Source organism: Mycteria americana, chromosome 1 (genome assembly GCF_035582795.1).
Source record: "Mycteria americana isolate JAX WOST 10 ecotype Jacksonville Zoo and Gardens chromosome 1, USCA_MyAme_1.0, whole genome shotgun sequence".
Classification (NCBI taxonomy): domain Eukaryota; kingdom Metazoa; phylum Chordata; class Aves; order Ciconiiformes; family Ciconiidae; genus Mycteria; species Mycteria americana.
The window spans coordinates 1677272-1701085 of NC_134365.1; the positions used below are offsets into that span (position 1 = coordinate 1677272).

The 23814-nt window shown below is 45.4% G+C and overlaps 1 protein-coding gene across 2 annotated transcripts in view; it reads right to left on the reverse strand.

Annotated features, from left to right (window-relative positions):
* Positions 1 to 2746: 2746 nt before the first annotated feature.
* Positions 2747 to 23814, reverse strand: part of UBE2H (ubiquitin conjugating enzyme E2 H) — a 52666-nt gene continuing 31598 nt past the window's right edge. For both annotated transcript variants that reach the window (XM_075512081.1, XM_075511996.1), the window contains 4 exons: positions 15591 to 15630; positions 14841 to 14893; positions 10321 to 10449; positions 2747 to 4091 (listed from right to left, as the gene is read on the reverse strand). In XM_075512081.1, coding sequence (XP_075368196.1) covers positions 3967 to 4091; positions 10321 to 10449; positions 14841 to 14893; positions 15591 to 15630 — 347 coding nt within the window. In that variant the 3' untranslated portion in view covers positions 2747 to 3966. The remainder of the gene's footprint in view (positions 4092 to 10320; positions 10450 to 14840; positions 14894 to 15590; positions 15631 to 23814) is intronic.

Below are 23814 nucleotides of genomic sequence, written 5' to 3' on the forward strand. Positions count from 1 at the left end.
CCCCGGGACGGCTTTGATCTGGCATAGATGGGCCGTGGGTGAAGTCCTGGTGGGATGCAAAGTCAAGGCCGTGAGGTCCCAGGGTCTTTCCTGCGAGACCAAGCTCTCAGCGATCAAGCACCAGCCAAGCTTCAAGGTATATACATATTTTATTTTAAAAAAAGTTTACAGTTCTTTAATTATACACAACTATTGGAGAGGTTATACTCTTAGAGAAGAGGCATTTTGTCAGGGTGGCAGATGTGCCCACTACATCAACAATGCAAGAAAAAGAGGAGAAAAAAAGAAAAAAAAATAATACAGAGCTGACTCAAAGGGCAAAACACCCCTGATCTCTTCAAGTATCACACGATAGGTACCAAACACAGGCAGTAAAGTCATGGCCATTTCTCATGCTGCAAACACCCCTGCTAAAGTGCCAGCAGAACTTGGACGAGCAAAAAAGAAGCAAAAAATAAAAGAGAAAATCGTCAAACACCTCCCAGCCTTCCCGATCGCCTGCGAGAAGGGTCCCTGCCGATGGACGACACCCGCCAGGCGGGGATGGGAAGGGGTCCCCGTCTCTCTGGCACGTGTTAAGGGATGGGTAGACAGGTAAAGAAGAGAGAGATGGGTTGGGGTTCAACCATGGACACGGTGGAGGCAGGAGGACAAGCCCGTGCCCTACCAGGCTGATGGCAAAGCTCCGCTCCAGCCCGTCCCCGCATCCTTCTGCATCCGCCAAACCGACAACCTGTGGGTCAGAAAAACTCGGCACGGAGGGTCACCGGCCAGCCCCGAGGCACCGGGTGCCACCATCGAGGGACACGGCAACTCAGCTTTTCATGTCACGCAAAAACCTCGACGGCAAAAGGAGAGATTACAGGAATAGAAGCCAAAGGTTGTTTCCAAAACAGCGCCGAGGGGCTGTGGCATGTTTTGGTAGCAGGAAACTCAACCCGGGGTCCATCACGGGCTGGCTGAGAAATTCCCATCACCCTGACAGAGCACAAGGTGACACCACCACTGTTTTCTGAAGAAGAAGAAAAAAAACCCCTCAAGATGACCAAAAAAAAAGAGCTATCTTGCTTCAATATGGCTCCACCTTTTCTTCCGGACTACATAGGTGTAGTTTTATTTACAAACTGTTTGGGGGGGAAGATTATTCTGGGAGAAGGAGGGAGATTTGGAAAAAAAAAAAAGAGGTGAAAAATGATGGAGGGGAAGAAGCAGAGGGGTGCAGGCATTCCCGAGGCGCAGAGCAGACCCCAGTCCACCTCATCCCCTAGAAGCATCTTGCATCCAGGATGGACATTTTTTTACAAGCAGCATTTTGGCAGCCGGGTTTTTCCTCCGCCGCAACAGGGCAACCGGGCGCTGAGTTTTGCCACAGCTCAGGAGGGCCAGGAAGAGCCGGAGCCACGCGTTTTTGTGGGTCTGGACCCATTGAGCCATTGGACAAGCTCCACGAGCCCCGCTGCATCCTCACGCCCAGGTCAGGAGCTGGCCCGGCAAACTGCAGCTTTATCGGTATTTTTTTTTGGGGGGGGGGGGGGGGGGGGGGAGGGAATCCCTGTTTAGCAGAATACACGTTTCACAAAAGGAGGGGGGAACCTGGGAGCGGTTTGATACACTAAATCCGAGTTAGGGGAGGGAGTGATGGGGAAGAGAAAACCTGCAAAGGAAGGGGGATGAGGTAATTAGAACACTATTTTTATACAATATTGAAAAAATACAAATTTTTATTGTGATATTTTTTTTGTGGGTTTTTTTGTTGTTGGTTTTTTTTTTTTTTTTTTTAAATCTTTTAAACTGATATCACCACCCAGCACTTACTCTACTCCTAAGTAGCACCTACAGTAAAGGTTATAGCACAAGCAAACTGCTAGGTCAGCAGGTAAGCAAGTTAAACAGTGCCAGCAAAACGTGGCCCCTCCCTCCCCAAAGTAATGAGAAAAACAGCGTGCTAGATAAGAGTTAAGTACACCATTACATGTTAAATAGTTAATATTACCCTTCCGACAAGCCACAAATGCTAGATAGAGAACTTCAGCACAGTCACTAGCCACAGCCCTAACATTACTGCTTTAAAATAAAAAGGGAAAAAGGAGAGGAAAAACCTTTGCTTCATGCCCGTAATTAACATAAAGGAAATTCTTTGTATATTTTTATTAAGGAAAATCATGCTAAAGCAAAGTGGTACTTTAAGAGGGGTTTTTTTGTCCCCCCCAAAAGAAAAATAATAAATTGATTGTGCTTTATGAATTAGAAATAGGATTGTAACCTTCCAACCCCAATGACTCAAAACTTGGTGGCATTTCTAAAGAAAGAAAGAAAAAAAAAACAACACCCAGTTCCGGGAAAATGACAAATGTACCAGTCTGACATTCAAAACTCTGCTCGAGAGTTGCTCAGGGTGGGTTGATTTTTCTCCATGCACTGTCCTGTAGGTTGCACCACAAATTAAAGCATCTTGTCCAAACCCCTCCAAAACACCCAAAAGAATACAGCAGGTAACATTCAGCTTTAAAAATCCATCTTAGTTTGAATCTCCAATGCACAATTATCCAGATTCAAGTATACTGGCATCCCAGGTAGACATTTACTATATTAGATTTTGTAGCATTAAAACAAACAAACAAAAATCTCAGCTTGCTGAAAGACACCAGCAGAAATCAAACATTTCAATTCAGAAGCATCCTGGAAAAAAAACGAAAAACAAAAAAACAAAAACCCAAACAACCAAAACAAAACAGAGCAGATTCACTTGCTTCCTCAATTGGTGCTTTTAGGCTTTTTTTTATTCATCTCAAATTTTTCTAGATCATATTCTTTGTTAACTTTTAAGAAATTTTAATCCTGTTGTACACACACAAGCAGATGGCTAACCAAGCTGGTGCAGAGGGGGGCAGGGGGGAAAGGAAAATAAAATCAGTGCCGATGGATTCGTGGACTACAGTCAATGGGCCAATCTTCGTGGATCTGAAGCTCTCAGCAAGGCTAATCCATCTGGTCAGAGGACCCTCTTAGGAGATGGAGAGTGTTTGCGAGGTGTTTAACCGTACTTCAAGCAAGAGAAAAAAAAAAGCAAACTTGAAGCCATTAAAGGGCAGCAGTTTCAAAACTATGACAAAGTAAAGAGTTTGACTTCACATGTGCTCCAGCTAAATCAAAGCACTGTTCAGAGAGCATCGTTTGTGGTTTGTGTTTTGGTTTGTTTTGTTTTGTTTTTTTTTTCCTCCCAAAAAGGGAACAGCTCGTAATCCAGACCAAGAAAGCGAATAACATCCAGATGAAGGCTTTCAAAAGTCCCAAAAGCAAATAGACCAGTGGTTGTCAGTCCCTACAGTTCAGAAGGGCAGGCAGGAGTCCACATATAAAAACGGACTTAAAATCCAAGTCAAAAATTTTAAGCTTCAATGCTCTGAATAGCTCCATGCATTTGTATTGTTTGTTTTTATTTTTTTTTTTTTTTAGTGTGACTCCACGTAAAATACGATCAGCAAGGTTGACCTGAAGGAGCACCTTTTATTCCACTGTCTGATCTACACGGTTAGTTTATCATCCCCCAGATTTTAGACTTTGAGAAAACGCTGTTCCACGTTAGCATCCAAGGTGGTGTCTTTGGAAACATCGATAAGAAAGCAAACATCTTTTTGCTAACTCCCTACCTACCAGGGCAGCTGTTTTAGCTGACAGTTCAGTAGCACACAAGTTGACTTGGCCAAATGGAATCTGAATGCATGCATTCGGGCTGCATATTGCTACCAAAATGGAATGTGGGAATATGCTATGCACCTCGGGTTCGAGAAATGACCAAGAAAATCAAGATCTAAAGGGTGATATATATATATATATATCAATGCTATTATTCATAAAAACCTGTTTAGTAATAAAAAAAATTGCTTTGTTTAAATATGAATATTATAGTCTGCTTCTCATGGTTAGGAAATTAGAGTCTCTCTGAAAAGCAGGTTGCCTCTTCTACTACAACTCCATATCCTGAGCCTCATCTTCCGAGAAGTCAGACATGGAGCTCTCAGATGAGCTGTCGCCGGTGCCTTCTTCCTGTTCTTTTAGTGCTTCTTCTGTTGCATATTTCTGAATGTATTCTGTATGTGACAGAAAAGAAAAGACACATAAGCAGCATATATTCAACAGGCAGAGGATGGGTGAACTACGACTAACGGCTGGTTGGGTCACATCATGTTTGGTAAGTCCTATAGGTTACTGTATTTCCCAGACCAAAGGCAGCAATGTCCAACAACGTGTGAAAACAGCTGATGGAGACCCTAAGACGTGCAAGACCCTGGAAAACAAGTATGATCCCAAGGCTCCTATGTCAGCATCATGCACACTCGTAGCTGGAAACAACCTAAGTCCTCCCTGGTGTGGTGTATCGCACTTAATAGGACAGGATTCAATTTACTGCCAAAATAGGAGCTACCGTGGTGACCTAGAGAACAAGCCCAAAAAGCCATCAAGATGTCACTATATAGCCTGACTGTAAGAAATGAAGATCTGAGAGTTTAAACAGATAGCACAGAACCATCACTGAAGACAAGCTGAGAGCCAGACTAAACTCTGCATAAGCAGAGTTTAAGGAAGGATGGACAGAGAAAGCCGAGCAGAAGGCTACTGCAGGAAGAGCTGCACTTTTTTTTTTTTTTTAATAAAAAACCAAAAGCTCCCTTCCCCAGCCTTGAAATAAACACAGGTCTGCCCCAGGCTCTGTTTTCAAAGCACAACTCTTACAACCTGCTTCACATCAGACAGCAGCCATAGGATTAGCCGAGAAGGACCGGCGGGGAGCCCTCCACAGGGAGGAGGGCCACTGTGCTGCAGGTCACCGATGGAAACCATGTCTCACAGCGGGGTCCAAACCACACTGGCTCTAGGCACCCAGATCAACACCTTGAACTTCAGCCAGGAGCAAGCAGGAAGCTGTACGGCAAGCAGGAAAACTGGTTTACTGCGATTTCTGCAGGCAGGTAAAGTAACCGCGGCCAACCGTGGCTTGTGTGGCTTCCATGGTCACCTCCATGCAGAAGGACAGAGCAAAGAGGCAACACGAAGTGGATCAGATCAGTCAGACCCAGTCTGGCAATCCCTTTCCTTCCCTTGCAGCTGCAGGAGGCTCCCGCAGCGTCCCCTCCGAGATCTGAGGAGGGGCTGGCATCCCCAGCAGGCAGGCTACCTTGAGCAGAGAAAACCTATTCCTTACATGCATGCAGGTGTGCAGAATGGAGCAGGGGTGAAAGCTTGGCACAAAACCAGGCGAAAGAAGGGGTGCTCAGCCTCAACTTCAAGTCTTCCTCTTACTTGTCTCCTCTTTTCCACCTCACACTGAGAAAGCAGCTTCATAGTACGGAGAAGTGATGTAAGCTCAGTATCCCAACAGCACATCCTCCATACCGCAGGTCACGCACTTCGGGGAGGAGAGGGGTGTTGTGCTCATGCTGCCATTGGGGAATTACAGTTGCGAACTCATTATCTTTCCAGAAATGAAGGTACTAAAATATGGCAAAGCCTCCTCCAAACAGCAGTATTAAAAAAAACAAAGAAAGAGGGAATACCACCATCCCTTTGTGCTCAAAGATGAGCCCCTGTGCGGAAATGTGAATGTCACATCCCAGTCCCAGCCCAGCAGCTGCCCCAACTGTATGTTCTGTAATTCCTCCCAGGGAACAAGGTCCACAAGGAGCATCTCTCCTCCAGGAGCACAGATCACTGCTTTTTATTCCATACCGTATCGGCAGGTGGATGCACTGACAAAGCTGTGGGAAGATGCATCTAATGCCAGATAACCAAGTGTTACAATACAGGTTTTAAAGACTGAGCTCTGCAGAGCCTGGCTGTTCTTAAAGCCGTCCCTCTTTCCCTCTGCACTTCCATCCTTCAGCCTAGTGGAAGGGACAATACTCTGCCAGAGATCTGCATCGTCATCGTGGTTTTTTCCGCATTTCTGGAGCTGACGTAGGGACACTGAGCCCAAACATGTTACTCCGGGTTCAGGAATATCGTAAGGACAGAGCAACTCAAAGCCAACACTTCATGGAGGAGTTCCCAGGATGGAGCAGCTGGTGGCCTTGGCAGACCTGCTCCACCCTGGAAAAGCTGAGAGCGCCGGCTGGAAGGTGCTTCTGAGCCCAATGAGCTTCAGCTTCTCCATCTGATGACGCACGCAGCTTCAGTCTAATTGTTTAATACACATTATTAACCTGCTCACTCGGACTACAGAAGCAGCTGTTCAAATCTGTTTTACAAGAACTTGTTAAGAACTGATAAAGTATTGAAGGCAGCTATGTAAACACTGGGAAGCACGGAGCGCTCAAGATTGCCCTCAGGCCGCTGGAGCCCACGTAGTATCAACAGAAGAGCACCCTTGCGCTCCGTCCTCAGGTCCTGGCCACTGAGAACCCCCTTCTTGGAAGGTGCTTGCCCGTGTCACCATGGAGCCTAGGCCCTGCCTGATCATATCTCCTGCCTGTACTGGAGAGCAGGAGTTGCAGAGTCTGGGGCAGGGACCATCTGCCAAAAGAGATGGACACTGCCAAGCGAGAAGAATTGGTGCGACAGACCTAATGGTTTAAAGATGAGAGGGACTAACTGAAGGAGGGACCCAAAAAAGCAGCGTGTCTTCAGTATTTACACGGGAAGGTGGGGTGGCAGTAGATGACAAGCAGAGCTAAGGAGATGGGATGCCAACATGACACATCCTTGTAGCGGCTCCTCCCTTCCCATACCTTTCCAAGAATTAATCTCCCTCTGGAAAAGGGGTGTTTACCCAGATAAGTTGTTATTCCTTGCACAATCCAGCAAAGGGAACCCATGTTCCTTTGCTGTAAGGCTTTGGATGTCCTTGGATGACAAAGGCAACTCCTTACTGGACACCTTAGAAATACATTCCCTCTATGCTTACCACAAACCCACCTAAACAACTGCTGTAGCTGCCTCAGGAGTCCCCAGACACAGTAGCCACAAGCCAGTGACCATGGCAGGACCAGCAGTGCTTCTTCTCTGACTACTTCAAGTGCTCTCTGGGCCACTGGAGATTCGGACATGGAAGCCACTGTTTCTTACTGTTGGAAAAGTCCTGCTTGAGCCTAAGCTAAAACACAACTTGAAGCACTTCAAACTTAAAATGCCATCTTCTACCCAGGAAAGCTACCAAGCCCCTGGGCTGGGTTTTTCTGAAGGTTTAATCTGGGAAAGGTCAAACTTCCAGGGAGCTTCTGTGCTGAATGTTGTACTGAACTCGGATCTTTAGTCTATTCAGGGAAGAAAACTGCAACATCTAAATACTGACAAACCGCCTTCCACAGAAGCCTGTTCAAGAAGGAAAAGCCTTGATGCACCCATTCCTACCAGGGAAACACCGCTTTGATTCATCTGTTTTTAAACCCTGGAGCAGCAAGAACAAGATGTGGTTAGGCCCCGTGGCTGGTACATGCCTGTGAGCCACACTGGTGTTTCAAAGGACTCTACTGGAACTTCAGAGCCGACACGTGGGATGGGAGAACTGCTCCCAGAGATGTCCTCTGCTCCCAGCAAACACTCAGCCAGCTCCTCAGCACCATTCACCCACTGTTAGTCACCACCGCCACCCTCCCAAAAGAAGTTTTCGTATTAGATCTACCAAAGAGAAAGAAAAACGGCACACACTGGAGTTAAGCACCAATTCCCAACAGCTCACCACAAGCAAATGTTGAGCCATTTTTGCGTATCCGAAGCCCACCTTCTGGTGCTCTGCCAGCGATCAGGCAAACCATCACACCAAGGACTGTCAGGGAGATCTTAAAGGAGCACTTGGCTCTGCGTCCATGAACTACTTCATCTTCCTGAAGGCTCTAATGCTAAGAATCACAGTCTCCAGCTGTATGTTGGTAATGTTAATGGACATTTACAAGTTTCACAATAAATCCTTACTTGTTTGGGTCTCATACCAAGAATCACAGGAACTACAAATCTTGGGCCACATCTCTAAGCCTACGCCCATCTCTTCACTATGACTATGTCAAACAACTGTTCTATGCACTCATAACTAAAAAATGAAGAAAAGCAGCAATAAATTATGTATTTGCACTACTGAGTTTCCCAGAGCAGAGAAGCTGCTACAATCCATTGCATCAATTTTAACATGTCCAAGGTTATTTTTAAAAACGCTACAATATGAGGAACGACGGTGTTTAGCTCTATCTCATACTTGTCACGCAAGTCTGGGAAGAGACAGCAGAAGCAGGACTCTTGGGTATATGGAAAATGAGACACGTTGCAAGCACTTATAACTCCTTCCAGATCATCTTTGTGGCCTGTACCTGGCTGTCAGGATGGAAACGAGGGAGCAGACTATCCCATTTAGCCTCCCTGAGGGATGTCCTCAGATCTTCCCTGAAGCACCTGCTGGTGGCTAGCATCAGTTTACTTGCTTTTTTCCAGGGTGTATCTTTTTTTATTCCTGTTTCATTAAAGCACAGAGGACACCCAAAGTGTCCCTTGTGTTGGCCCTGGAGATTTTATCTGACAAACCATTTTGCCTGGAAGCTTTGTCATGTGAAAAAAAAGGCAGTGGACTTCAGGATACTGAGCAGGCCAGATCTGCAGGGTAGTTCTTACGATCCTGTCAGGCAGCTGTCAGAGGAGTCAAGCAAAGTGGGCTGAATAACTCAGTATTTAAATCACAGCTTTGCTTGGCCTCATTTGTAGTTCTGCCCTCAAACAAAAATTGCAGCTGATGAAGAGTCATTTCGCATCAGAACAAAGTGACTCAAGGTTTAACCACTCCAGAGTGATGTGGCAGAGCTGACGGAAGGACTCCACCACCAAATCCCACGTCTTTCTGGGATACCTGGGCTTTCCAAACAAGACCGAGCTTTCACAATGCTCCGTTAGGAAAGCTGCTACATCACCTCACGCTGGAAAGGCAATTAGATCGTGCTGCTCATGGAGGCTCTCCTTGCTGAACAGGCCCTGCAAACCTTTCTGGCAGGGCTCCCATAGACAAACAAGTCTTATGGTTATTCAGTAACCAAAAAAGAAAAAAAAAAGAAAATCAGGTGGTCATGGTCTCTTAAAAACTTAGTTGAAGACCAAATCTGGGCCAAAGGCTGTAAATTTCCCACCACTGGATTAAATGCTGATTGCGTTCACTGGATCAAGGGAGAGATAAAGTCCATGGCTTTGCCATAGGCATATCACATCAAGAAATGATGCCCTGCTCCTGTCTGCATGCAGCTGATTCTAGGGAAGGCAGAGCACAAATTTAAAGTACAATTCTTATTTTTTATCTTATTTCTTATGTTTGCAAAACTAATTCAGTTTGCATCTCACGTACTAGCTTGCTAGGACAGTCCTTCTATCGCTAGGATTATCCAAAGTATTTGAGTCTCCTTACTGGGAGCCTTCCCGGATCCCAAGGAGGTACTGACTCTATTCCTCAGCCTTGTCTAACATGTCCTTCCAACCTTTCCAAGAGCAGACACACCAGCACCCTCGCCAGCTCTGCCAAAGCTCACCTACCCTCACCAGTCATTGTTAATGTTTAGCCTGGGCTCCCCCAGCCGAGTTACACGCCTGCGACCACATCCTGCTCACGCTGATCACAGGATAAATCATTCCCTTCCTCTTTGAAGGCACCTTTGACACGAACCCTGTTCAGTCCTCTAGATTGAACTCCTCCAATTCGTTCCCTCTCTCCTCTTAAGACACATCTTCAAGACCATCTGCCCCCGTTACACCCTGTCAGACTTTACTAATTGCTCTGCAGCTTTCTTAAATGGCAGTCCAGGCACAGCACTAGTAAGCCTGGGCTGAACTAGGAAGTAGCGAGGAAGGATTACTTGGCATTTACCAAAAATTCCTGCTCTGTCACAGTACAAAAGTGCTTTCTGCAACAGCATCACCAATTCCTTGACTGCTGCTCTCAGATCACTTTCCATAGAACTGCTAACAAGCCACTTTCTATCCACTAATCGTGCAAATGGATGCTCCTGTTTCAGTTTAGCACTTTTCCTTGTCCCTCCTTCGGTCACACACCTTTTCTTCCAAATCGTTTCTCTGATCTCTCAAAACCATGTTGAATCCTAACCCAGTTTGCTTACAGCCTTCCCTGCTTAGGGTCTGCTAATTGATTTAAAAACCCTGCCCCACATACTGCGTACACCGCAGCAGTGGTTCATCCACCCCTTACCTCAGACTACCCCCATTTAAAATGGATGGGGCCCCTGTAATGGGAAGGAAGGGGCACTGACACACAAACACGCAGCAAAGGCAGTCCTCATTCCCCCAGGGTGGAATCACAGTAACGCCACCGATTCTGCAATATGTTATTTACACCCTTACCTTTAATTTTCTGTTTGTACTCTTCTGGTCGGTGGAGGTACATGGCTGCAGCGTCACCATTTAGAGGATCTATAGGGTTAGGATAGGCCAGCAGCTGGGGCAGGAACGATTCAAATATATTGGTGAGATCTGCAAGCGAAAGACACAGTTGTTCATGTCCACAGACTCACAGTCAGTCTGATTAACCATCCCACAAGCACCTGGAACAGCAGCACAAAGCTTCAAGGGCAAATGCACTGAAAATCTGGGCACAAGTTAAAATAAAGGAAAGTGCATCAGGGAAAGCACATACACAGCTGGTAAGAGAGCTTCTGCTGCTGCCGGAGGTATGCTGCAGCTCCTCAGCTAACTGCACAAACTACTCGACATCCCAACAACGTAGATACAGATATCTGTGGGTTAAGCAAAGAAGAGGAAGGACACAATTGTCTTGGTTCCCAAGGAGGCTCAGCCTGTTTGGCTTAACAAAAGGAAAAAAGAAAAACAAACAGCGCTGTGCTTCACCCCTCACTGAATTCTTCTCCTACTTCTGCCTTCTTCTATTGCCATCTTTAAATGTCTTATGTTCCATGACTAAATTGACATATCTCGAGCACAAAGCATCTTCCAGAGCACTTTAGATGATTGTGTTAATAGAAAGAGCAACCAACAAGTCCCTCCTCCAACTCAAAACAATTTGCAGAATGTGAAGAGCTCACATTAACACCTTGGTGCCAGTTGGCATCTGTCACTAAATAATCCACAACAGGAAACATACTTCTGGTGCCGATGAGTAATTGTGGATACACGAAACCCTCTTCCCACATCCCTAAGACAACAAGTACCACACTTCAGCGGTGGGGGTGTTCAGAAACAAGCCCTGCGTCATCATTTCTCCTCGGGGGCTTCAGAAGGACCACGCGCACCCACGCAGAGCAGATTAAACCCCCAGCGCAGGGCTGCGTGCCAGGTTTTGCTTTAACCACTGCAAAGCTGCTGATACAGGCAGACCTGCATTTGTTACGTGGGGTTTTCTGTTGGGTTTTGTTTGTGAATATTCTACATGTCTTTTATCAGGATCCCCCTTTCCTCCCTAATTAAAGGGAGTGTCTCTTTCCTGGTGGCAGAGAAATCCTGCCTGTGGATGAGCATCACCCATCCCCTCTAGCATGGATCAAAGTGGAGCTGCCAGAGGGAAGCCCAATGCTCCCTAGGATCCACCACGTGAGCAGTTAACCATCTCAACCTGCCTCTTACAGGAACAAGGCTGTGTGACTATTCCTGAGCCGAGCCTCATGGAACTGCTAAATTCAACCAGATCTGACGGAGGGTAGGGACCTCAGAGCCCTTAACTTTCTAAAAGATTCATCAAAATGGGTGGGCAGGTAGGGGGAGAGATCTCCAAGTGCCCTTCCTGTGCAAGCAGTTACTCTGGCTCCGGGCCACAGCCACAGAAAACCAGGCTCTAACTCCATCGCCAGCAAAGATACAGCCTCAGAAGAGCTGCACGGTGGGTCCAGGTAGATCATCGCCACTGCCTGACGTTACCATCTCTGCAAATCTACCAACACATATGCTTTCAGATCTTGCTCAAGAAGATCAAAGGAGACTCGAGGCTTTATCAGTTCTTCCCTCCTGCATCAAAACGTCTAGGACGTACAGACACTGTGCTACGACTACCTTAGTCACCCATTCAGCATAAACCCTGTCAAGCAGGAGGAAAGGCCATGGCTTTATATACTCAGGAGCACAGGGTTCATTATAGCTGATACTGCATCACCCAATTGCAAAAAATGATGACATCGATTGCTGTGGACAGCAATCGGCCGGTCTCTACTATGCAGGGACACCACTAAGAAACTAGGTGCTTTTACCCTGAAATCTCTTTCTGCTATATAGAAGCTGTTGCCCCTTCCAGTATCAGCTGAGGACAGTGACAGAGCCCTTTAGAGCACACATCATACCTTGCTTGACCAAGTTTGCTATGGCTGGCACACTGAGCAGCCAGCTGCTTCTACACAACAGCAAGCACAAGAGTAGCTGGAAGAAGGACCAAAAAGGGACCACAAAAAACAATGAGAATGTTCTACAAGAATATTTTCTGCCATGGTAGCAGCTTGCCCTTGGTAAACCAGTTAAACCTCCTAGGGATTGGGTTCAGCCACCGTCAGCAAGAAGTTGACTTTAGTTTGTGAAACCACCTGCTCTTGGGACAAGTCTCTCCACAGAGCAGGCTTAGATCAAGTACCTCTTTGTGGCCATTAGACAACTCAAGTCTCACATAGGCTGAGCAAGCAGAGCCCTGAAAGGCCACCATAGCTCACAGGACACACTGCAGGGATTTTATTTTATTTTTTTCTTTAAGTGACCTCATTAATTTCCCCCTTCTTTCAAATCCCCAAAAGCAGCATTGGTTTAGCAGGAACTAGCTGAACATGTGCAGGAAGCCCAACCATAGCACTAAGGCCTTGATACTGCACTAGGTAAGGAGAGGGAACTTAACCACAAGGTCCTCATTAATTTATTGGTAGCTATTCTGGGTCTCTTCCACCTTAGTTGCTCCTTGAATTATCTGACCCATTTCCTATGGCAGCACAGGAGAGCTCTGGTTTAAAGGGGTGACGTTCTGAACAACGCAGCTGTGCCGAGAGGCACCGGGGAATATTATTTCCCCCTTTTCGTTTCATGTTCGGAAACAGGTCACCTCCTGACTTCAGACAAGGAGGCAAAGCCTTGGAAGTGAAGAGGTGATGTAGGCACTCCAGTGTTGATGACTTCTGAGTGAAGGGGCAGAGTGAACGCAGTCATCCCGGTGTCCTCCCTGCAGCTTCAAGGCATGCTGCAGCAAGGCAAAGGAAGTCTGCAATAAGATGATTGTCAAGCGATGCACTTTCTAATGCCAAGTTCCACCAGTTACTGCAGAAAGTGCTCTGTACAGAATACACACCTGATACCTTCAAGTTGCCTTACACCTATCACTGACATCACAGGGAAAAATGGAGAAGCTTTTGTATTAATATCTTGCTGATACAAACACATCACAAGCTCAGAAAATACCAAAGTTGTTTTTTCTACCTTTACGAGCAATAAAAATGACAAAAATACAGCAGCACTCATTAAGAAACCTCTCACAGAAAGCCCTCCTATGAAATTGTTTGGAAATAGTGCAGAAACCTCACTGTGACTGTCTGTGAGAGGGTGCTGCAGAACAGGGAGACTATCCATGCATGGCTTCCAAAGCAGAACCCAAACTGCCAGAGGACAAAACCAGCACCACAGTTACACTGGAGCAATTTTCTTTTGTCCAGCCATCCCCACGATCTGCAGGTGGCATTTAAGGCTGTGGAACAGCAGCACACGCTGCACTGAGCTGGATTCTGCTGCCGACTGAACCATGCAGGTTCATCCCCAGTAGAGGGCTTGGTTTGCTAATACTGCTTTAATTCCTCTGCCTGGCATCAGATCCTCCCAGGACACAAGAGCATCCTCTTCCTCCATTAGCAACACCACTTGGGTCACAGCTAAGCTGATCTCTCACAACAGAACCATGTGAAGTGTATGCCATGGATCTACTACATGAGGACTTCGGGCATTCTGATGAGGAATAAAGTTCAACAAGTTGCTATAGCAATTTCTCACCCAGGATTCACTGAGTCTGGTATTTCCTTACAAACTGCGCTGGCAAGGAAGGTGAAGTAGCTCGTCTCTCTAGCAACTGCTTCAAAGCTTCAACTTACGTAGGTAAAATCAGTTTTTCATGGAAGAACGTGAAGAATTTGATGTGCGCATTTCCCTGAATACTCTTCCACAAAGCATAATTGTAACATCTGAAGTTCACATTTTTAAAATGCAGCCAACCTAGGCTAGATACGCAGCTGTATTCCTTTTAACAATTACAGCTTTCCCTAAGTGCTATTTTAATAGGTCTTCAGCTACCAGCTGATCTTTTTATATCTCTAAAAAGGAGAGTTATAGCCAGAACCAACCTAATGGGAAACCCAAAACATTCTGCAGCAAGCAGTGCAGTCATTAGATGCAATACCACCTCCTAGCCTGCAATGAAACGATGCTGCCATGACAAACAGGAATGGTTTCTGGTGCCATCTTCTGTAGAAGCACCTCGTGCACAAAGAATACCAGCTCGAATGCATGTACAAAACGTGGATGGGGTAGCTGGAACTAGGTTTCACTTTGGATACGGTCACTCCTCTCTTTCAATGCTGAATCACGGCAGGGTGCTGTTGTGCAGTTGCCAGCCAATGCCAAGCAATGGATTGAGCGATCCTTTGTGAGGTTTATGGAATATTTTCACCTCTCTGGCATAAAAACAGGTTATGAAAGTATTTTCACATGAAAATCTTATTTTTCACATGATCTTGGCTCAGTAAGGAGTCTAAAACTTCAGTAAATAAAATAAAAAAAACCAAAACAAACAAACCAAAAGTTGACCTAAGATCATCTGTCTCCAGCACGCTGTGTTATGTTAACACACCAAATCCGGATGTTCACGTGATCAGCTTTCAGGGAAATGCCAAACTCACCGTAGAGAGCTGTCCAAGTTTGATTGATTACATCTAGACATACAGTTCCTGACCTGAAACATACGGAAAGGATGGAATTAAACACAGTCACACTCAAAAATACTCTGGGGATTTAACATAATCTACCCCCTCCCTTCCCCTGCCCTGCCTCTGCCCCAGTGTTTCAGATAAGCTATGATTTACTCCTGTCTTGTGGTTAATAGAGGGGCAGCCTTGAACTACACGAATCTTCATACTCTGCACAAAAGGAAGTAAATTGGAGCCATTACTGAATTAGTTAGTCTTTGTGGGGCTCTGCTGGAGAGACCGAAGCATAGGTGGCTCCCCTTAACAAACCTTAACTGAAAAAAATGTGGCAAAACATCTTAAGTTTTGCAGAATTTTAGTATAGACATGAACTTCAGCTAAAGAGGGAGCTATGGCTTAGCCGACACTGTTCCTTGTTTCTAGAAAGCCGGCATGATGCCAATGAGGAGGGGGACTGGCAACCTTGAATTTTTTGTAAATGAAGCACGTTGCAATACAAAGACCACATCTGCAAGAGAGTCTGCAGCATGCAGCTCTCCAGTCTTGCCTGCAGCCTGACCCACTCCTGAAAGTTAACTTGCAACAACATCTACTTCTATCAAATCCCCCACTCTGGACTCTGATGAAGCACTGTTCAACTCATCACCATACTACTATGAAGCCAAAACGCAGTTACAATTAGACAAACTCCTTAGAAAAACTACACACGAGGGATTTACTTACGCTTCGTCAATGTTGGGATGGAAAATTTTATTCATGAATCCTGCAAAGAGACACACTGGTAAATAGCAGAAAACAGCCAAAGGTTGTTTGTTTGGTTTTTTTGTTTAATACAAGAGAAGTCTGGAATTTACTGAACAAGGACTCATCTGACTAGTTTCAAAGAAAACCCAGCCTTAGCTATATATAGCTATGTAACCTTTAAAATACGCAGGCAACATTCTGACCCTAGGGTCCTTGTTCATTCCCTCGAAATTCAGCAAAACCCTCTGCTTATAGCACAACTCTACCGCAAAGGTTTTGTGGTTCACTATTATCTTGAAAAGAACTGTCCATCAGCACAATCGAGCACCCACATCTGATGAAGTGTTTTTAAAAGCTGCAAGGATCTTTTGAATAACACTAAAATACAAAACTTAAGCTCAACATTTGCTTTAAGGTTAATTTTTTTTTTTAAATGTCTCCCAACAAAGATTTTCTATGAACTTGAAGTTGCAATATTAGTCTACATTTGTAAGCCATTCAGGGGCAGAGCGCGAATACTTCAAGTTTTGCATCGATACAGCAATTAATTCATCAGTTGGTACCTCTGGTCTCCTAGAAAACAAAACAGCTCAGATGCAAGGTCTAGAATGAGAAAGCTCATCTTGGCTTTGTACACATTTCAGATGTCTAGATTTGATAGTGCTTCCTTTGTTCCGACTTGCAAATTATATTGTTAAAAAAAATCTTGTGGTTTCAAGACTGACGACATCGTGGCAGAAGATGCCTCACACTTCAAAGACTGCATCTGATAGCAGCAGCTAGGGGTAAACCTTGTTTTCCAGCTGCCTACTTTAACCTCAAGTTCAAGACAGATGGCACCTCAAAAACACCCCCCTCTTCTCCCACAAATAGAGTTTATAAAACAAAGATATTAAAGGAATTATAACACACCATACTTGGCACCATAGCCTGTGTAGAAGTAAAGCACATCCACCCCAAAAGCAAAGTTAAGTGTTTCAGGTGACGGCTGTGAATGGATGCAGAATCCAGCTTCCAAACTCTTCCCTTTCCTTTCAATAGGAGGAACCCAAATACCTGGGTGCGGGACAGGTCCCCAGCGCAGAACGGACGTGGAGCAGAGACAGAAAGCTGGGTTTTCCAGTCATTTCACTGCCAAATGGATCAAGTATTCCTACGCTTCTGGGTGGCTTGGCCAAATCATTTGGGCTCTGCCCAGAAGGACTGCTGCAACCCTTGATCAATACCAGGTTAAGCTTCTTCCAGATCTTAGCATCGCTTTTTTTCAGAACTTAAAATAAAACCTTCTTTCCTCTGTCGTACCGCCATCCTGCAGCCTGTAGAGCCCTACAAACACTGCCCATGTGGGAATGGCGCCTTTCTGCAATAAGCAGAAATCTACTTTAGCTAATAGCAACTATTCCTTCTGACAAAGGTCCATGTTTATAAAAATGGGTATGAAGTTTAGGTCTGGGATATTGACTCAATCCTTTTAAAAAGCTCCTTCCAGCACTAAAAACACACAGAAGGTTGCTCTTCAGAGCAGTCATCGTTTACCATTCGGCAAACTCCCTACCTTCACCACCTTTATCCAGCCACTCCAGGCGAGACACTGCAGTAGCGCTCATGTATCATCTCTGCCCAAACAAGGAGCGATCGCGATTTGAGTGACAGCATGGTTCCCATCTGGGGTAAGATCTGACATATGGATTTAACTCCCTCTCTTTCCATGTATTATGACACAAATATAATTTCGTGTTTACTTGTACTGCTCAGATTTTGCATAAATACAACCCAAGGCTGAAACGATGCCTGAAGCCAGAACAATCTCTAAAAGAAGAACAGCGAACTGCATAAACAACTCCACGCTAACAAGTGTCTTTCAGGAACACCTTGCCATGATTTAGCTTGAAAAACTGAAGCAGACTTAAAAAGGGAAGCTGTAGTTCCATCAAATATTTACATTATGGCAGCTCTCATAAGTTTAAATCAGGTCATGGATGCATTATGCCGGCACTGGAGAGCTACAGCGAGCACCAATCCCGATTATAAATCCTGTCTCTCTCTTGGCGGGGGGGGAAGTTAAGTTTCTGATAAAGCAGAATAGAAGAGAGGATGGGGGAAGACACCAGCTACAAGAATAGGACGGAAATGTGTAGACCTGCTGAATTAAATACTCCTTGTTCTGGTGCCTGGGACACAGACTGGCTCTCTTTAACCCAGCTAGACACAGGCATCCCTCTGCCTTCTCTCATTTTGGTTTTCTGATCATCTCACCTATTTCCTAGTACCTTCCACCACAGCCACCTGCAGCTGGTTGGGCAAGGCTGTGCTGCAAACCCACCTGTAAGGTTTTGGTCAACTCTTCATTCATACACTTCAGCATTTAAGCTGCACTCAATATCCAGGGAGATGAGATTAATTTGCCCGCTCAAGCAGCTTCTCTGCTAGAGATTTGTAATTCTTCTCTGTCATCTTTGCATTCACCCAGGCAAGGAACAATCCCTTCTTTCACATTGTCCTCGGTCTCCAGCTTCGCAAATGAAATAGCTGTTCTTCAAGAAAGGACACAAACATCTCCCTGCACTCCTCGTTTCCTAGGCTGTTGCCACATCTTGCAACTCTTCAAGGTCCCCCCAGTCTCATTCTCCTACAGACACACACTGCCCAGGCCAACAGCAGCTCTGTTCATACCCTTCCTTTTCCCGACCAGAAATAAGCTCAAACTCTTACCTCCTCATTTTATTTGAAATGTAAAGTCACCTGCAGTGATAAAGCACTAACATCACTCCAATAATACTGATTTGCTCTGTATTTATTTTTACAAATACAAAAGAAAGTAAGCATAAACATCCATGTAAAAATGAAATTCTGATTTAAAGAGAAAGCCAGGAGTGGAAAAACAAAACTCCCAAGCCAGCATAAACACTGGGGCAGGTTTACTGCCATAGTCTTGAACACAGCACACCCCGACTAATATACGGCGCAGAACTCCAGGTGAGCACTCCGTGAAGAGTGCTGAGGGACAGGCTCTTGATTTTGGGTTCTTATCATGGCCTGGAGTGTGAAGCCAAGGTCACAGCCTGAGCAGTTGCGGTTCTGTGTGCTGGACTGGCTGTAAACACTTAATTTAACATTTTAAAACAATATTCACACTGAACCCTGGAAAAGCCAAAGCTTAGGAGGAATTCGAGCAGCAGAGTGGCTGCAGTCCACCCTTTTCATACAGAGACATGAAGATCCAGGATTGCCTTTGAAGGTAAAGCAGAACTGCATAAAATCTCTAAGGACAAAAAGCCTTTGGGTGATAACAGAAAAAAACCCTGTACATCCACAAAAGTGTTACACAACAGAAAGGGACACATCTGTTCTGATACAGGAAGATGCTGAGACCAATATGCAGATGCTGACCTTCAAAAATGCTGGTGTTTCAGCAATAGCACTGGAGTAATCACTCCCTGGGTTGACAAAATCTTTGAGGAGAAGCACATTTTTAAATTAAAAATCAGCTAACTGAAAGGCTGTCAGTATCCCTTGATGGTGCAAACACAGGAACATTCATAAAGCTCCAGCAGCTGGACATACTCCAGTATGAAATGAAGTTCTCTCACCGCACTTATGTGCCAAGCATGGATGGGTCTGAATGTCCGGGGCACTGACCCACAGTTGGGTCAAAGCAGTTGCTCCGAGGATCACATGCCGTGGCTGGACGATAGCTGAACGTTGCTCTCCAGGTGAGCAAAACCACAGTGGATAAACAGGGAGGAATTTCAGACTTAGGTTGATGTCAACATCTCTCTTGAACAGCTCCAGGCTAAAGGATACAGCTGGAAGGCACCACCAGAACCGATGCGCTGTTGTGAGCTGCTTTGCCAGCAAGTTCTCCTCCAAGGGGCAGAGCCCAAACACCTGGATAACTTGGGGAACGCTGAGGACTCCCAAGGCACCTCTCATTGTCCTGTGGAGCTATTAGGCAGAAAGCTCCTGCAAGAGGTTATTCCACATCGGTTGCTCCCCTATCACTATGCCTACCGGGCTGGACAGTGATTTAGAAAGGGTCCCCTACCTTGGTACAGCCTTCATCTACTATTCAGGCAGAATAGATGCAAAACTTGGAGATAAGAGGGATCAGAAACCTGGGCTGGAGACTGCCTCCTCGCTCTTACCACAGCAGCTCCAGCTGCACAATACTGGCCCACAGCAGCAGCAAGCTTTCTGTACCCCTTGGTGCTTCTCCTCCAAGTCAGGAACTACAGGCTACGATCCAAGAAGCGGTGCTTCAAAAGGTGGCCCGTTGCTTATCTGAGCTCAAAGTACAGCCAGCTTAGCTGGTAGGTTAGGTGAGAGGTCCCCAAAAGAGACTTTTTTCCTGCAGCACAGCTCTTCAAAAGCGATGCTAGTGCTGCTAGCCCTGCTGAAACACGCAGGAAGGAGGAAAAGCAGCGTGCCAGCAAACACAGCACATCCCAGCCTCCTGGCTTCGCATCATCTTGCTCAGCAGGGAGTCAGCTGCACGGTCCGACCACACCAGCGATAACTGTAAGAGGACTTCCCACCGGCTCTGGGGAATGTGCCAGAGTGGAGGTAGTTTATATCCACTTACCCATCCCAAACTCGCCACTGCTTGCCCACGTCGGCTCTCTTTACTCATAAAGTAAGGCCAGCTGGACACTTCTCTACCTGAACAACTGTGACAGCAGTTTCCTATCTGTGTACCACCATGGTGCCAAACAAACAGCCGACAGGACAAGCGTACATAACTGTTCCTGACTTTTCAGTGTGGCAAGACTGACAAGCCTCAAAGTTTTATTTTTAATGAGAGATTAAGGCCAAGTCAGGAAACGGTTCAGACTGCCTGACTGGTGAGGTGGGAAGGTGGTTACAGTCTCTCTGAAGCAGGATGCAGTGAGTTTTAAATACCACACCAAATCAACATGGCTTGGGTGACCACCCAAGGCTCAGGGCAGAGCTATGTGCACAGATATCAGCACGCAAAAGAGCTTACATACAGCACAGAGAGGTCAAGAGCAGTATTCTTCCTCTGCTTTTTTTAACCCCTGGACAACCTACCTAATGGAAAAAGATCTCCCAAGTGCTCGTGCAGTGTTGCCAAACAGCCAGATAAGATTAGTCTAAACTTAATGGTTTTTAGTTCCCCCTCCCCAAACACCCAAAAGCCTGCAAGGGAACATGCATTTATTTTTTTAAAAAAAAAAAAGCACCACACTGCACTCATTTCAAGGACTACCTTCTTGTGTAACTGATCACGAGCCTGCCATGCACCACAGGTTGAGAAACTGTGGTAAGAGATGAGGGAGAGGGCATGAGAGCAAGACAACTTCGTAGCTATTCCCCTCTGCAGACTGGGACAACTGGTTTAGTGTGTGGCTGTTCCCCATTTGAAGGGCACAGGATCAGCCCACCTCAGACATGCGTACCTTGTCCAGCACTCTCAGGTCAATAAGCTCTCACTGGCAAAGGCAAGGATTTCTTTTTTATGAAATTTGGAGGTTAAGAGCCCATTGAGAGCACTAACTACAGAGTCAAATGTAACACTGCGCACCCACCGTGAAGGCATTCGCTGCACAGTGGTGGCATGAGGTGCTGTGTAACATCAGCTTGCTAACAGCAGTAGAACAGTTTATATTACCATACTCAAATTCTAGTAGCTTTTCAAAACAATACCATAAATAATTCTGCAGCAGCTTCATGAGGAAAAGATCAGGACAGAAAAATATGGCTGTAGCTGATGGAAAATAGTGGCAGAGCTATAAACTCTGGACCTCCTGCTCAGAGTGAATTGCTGAGCAGTCCTCCTTGGAAGCAGAAAAGCAGTATCCACAAGCTTACAGACTGGTGCTAAAAGCAGCAATCTCTGGAAAAACACACAGAACTAGCACAAAGCAATTGCCCAATATCAGTTCATCTCATTGCTTAGGTGCACCATCACCTGATGCCCAGGCTTCAGAGACTGGCACAGAAGGCAGTGAATCTCTGCCAAGTCAGGCTGAAAACACCTACCCCATTTTGTCAGTCTGTTCCCATTCTCCAATTGTAGCAGGGAGTCTGCAGAGAGTGCACAGTTGTGCGTCAGACCGGAGTGGAGACAGGGATACAAATTACCTTTAGGTGTCTCATCTTTCCCCTTAGACAAAGCTAAGCATATTGGAAAGAACAAGCATTTTCACATCGCTTATAGGTCAGAATAAGGATCAACACACACAGGGAAGAGCAAGCTCAGAATGGTCACAGGCGATAAGTGACTCATGAAATTCTAAGTAGCGAAATGTAAGGCAATCCAGAGAGGAGCTGAAAGTAAAAATAGCAGCTGCAGTTAAAAAGAAAAATTAAGCACTGGCCAGGAGATATCTGTTAAATCCTGGCTGGAGCTAAAGACTGCTTCATTCCTGTACTGGCTGCCACAATGTCTTGTTATATACATACCTATACACACATACTTCCATATGTTTTGTGTACGTACTAGGCATTTTCTTTTGCAAAATACTCAGGAGAAAGGTGAAATATGAACACAAGATATCTGCAGATAACTGGGCCAGAGATGGAAGGAAAATGAGAACTGTGTATAAATACACAGAAGTTATTTGAGAAATTGAGGCTCTGAGCATACTGTACGCAAACTTTGCAGCTGTGACATTTGACTATGAAGAAACCAGAGTGACTCAGTGCCAGCCTAATATTTCTGCAGATTTTAGCAATAAAATAAATGCCACAGTGCTTCCAGGTAAGAGCTCAAGGCTCCCAGCTTCACGTTTCTATTGCTCCTATCATCTAAGCAGGGCAGGATATTCACACTCTGTGCTTCCTCCCGTGTTTACAGCATCAAAGAGCATTAATCTCCGGCTCTTGGCAGGCGTATGGACTGATTAAAAACATACAAAGTTTACACTCTCATGACTCGGGAGCTCAAAACAGTACTTCAAGTACTTCAGAACTCCCCTTTGAAAAAGCAGGAACAGACTAGGCAGAAAGTTCCCCTGAAGATATTAAATCCCAGAGGGAAGGGAAAAGTAGCAAAGCAGTGCCAGCAGGGTTACTGAAATCATAAACAGCTCAAAACATATTGTCTAGGAGAAAGCAAAAATGGAACCAAACATCTAGCAGGGGAGTGCTTCGGGTCCTCATGAGCACACAGGGATATTTACATTAATTGACAAAAGCATTAAGAGCAGCATCATTGACTAGCTTCAGAAAGCAACAGGGTATTTTTCAGGAGTTGGTTTTGCTCTAGCAAACTGCTCAAGTTAGATCTGGATATTTAGGGATCACGAGCAGAGTTAATTCAGCTCAATGGGAGCACTCAAGCCCAGAGCCAACATGACAGCCCTACATCTGGCTCCGTTTAGATTCGTATTCTTCTAGGATGCGCATTTCCTTTTTTACTGTATGTTATATAGCTTTTGTTAGGAAAAAATCAGCCTGCACCAATATGGCATCTGTCCGAACACACAGCAGGGACCAAGCAAGGAGCAGGCGGTGCCAGAAATACCAGAAAGGTACTGCAGGACATGATGAAACGCTGGAAGCTCTCCCAGGAACTGCTCTTTTCACATAGATCCCAGGATGGTTTGGGTCTTTAAGCAGAGGTCTTTAACCTGCATTGTCTGGAGAGCACTGTCCCTGAGGCAGCATCGTTTAATAGCCTACAGCAATAATTACCAACCTGAGAAGGGCAGGAAATAAGCACCACACATATTTGAGAAGGGAGCTAGCTGTGGATGGGACAAGGGAGCAAAGATTTGGCAGGAGAAGAGCCACTACACCGAGCAAAGGCTTCTGCTAGAAGACCCTCAAAGGCAAAGAGGACCACCGCTCATTTAGGGCTGAAGAAAAGGTCCGCACCTTTTCAGATGACAAATTTGGAACTCACTTTAAAAACCTTTTCTATTCAGGTTTGTCAGTCGCACTTTAGAAGAGAACAACAAGTTTTCATGTACTTTATACTCAGAGCCATGCTGGGATAAAAGCAATTTGAACCGATTAGAAAGCAACTATTAGTAGTCATTTTTCAGAAGCGGCTTTCTAGAACGCATGGATATGCTTCAAGCCATCATGTTATTTGCTGCAAACAGCCCATGCCATGTTCAAGACTGCATTAAGATTTTTCTAAGATGGAAAGAAAATGTTAGCCTACAGGACTAGGGGAACAAGGAAAGCTGCAAGAACAGCATTTTGGCTTTAAGCTTTGGCATAAAAGTGTAATTTA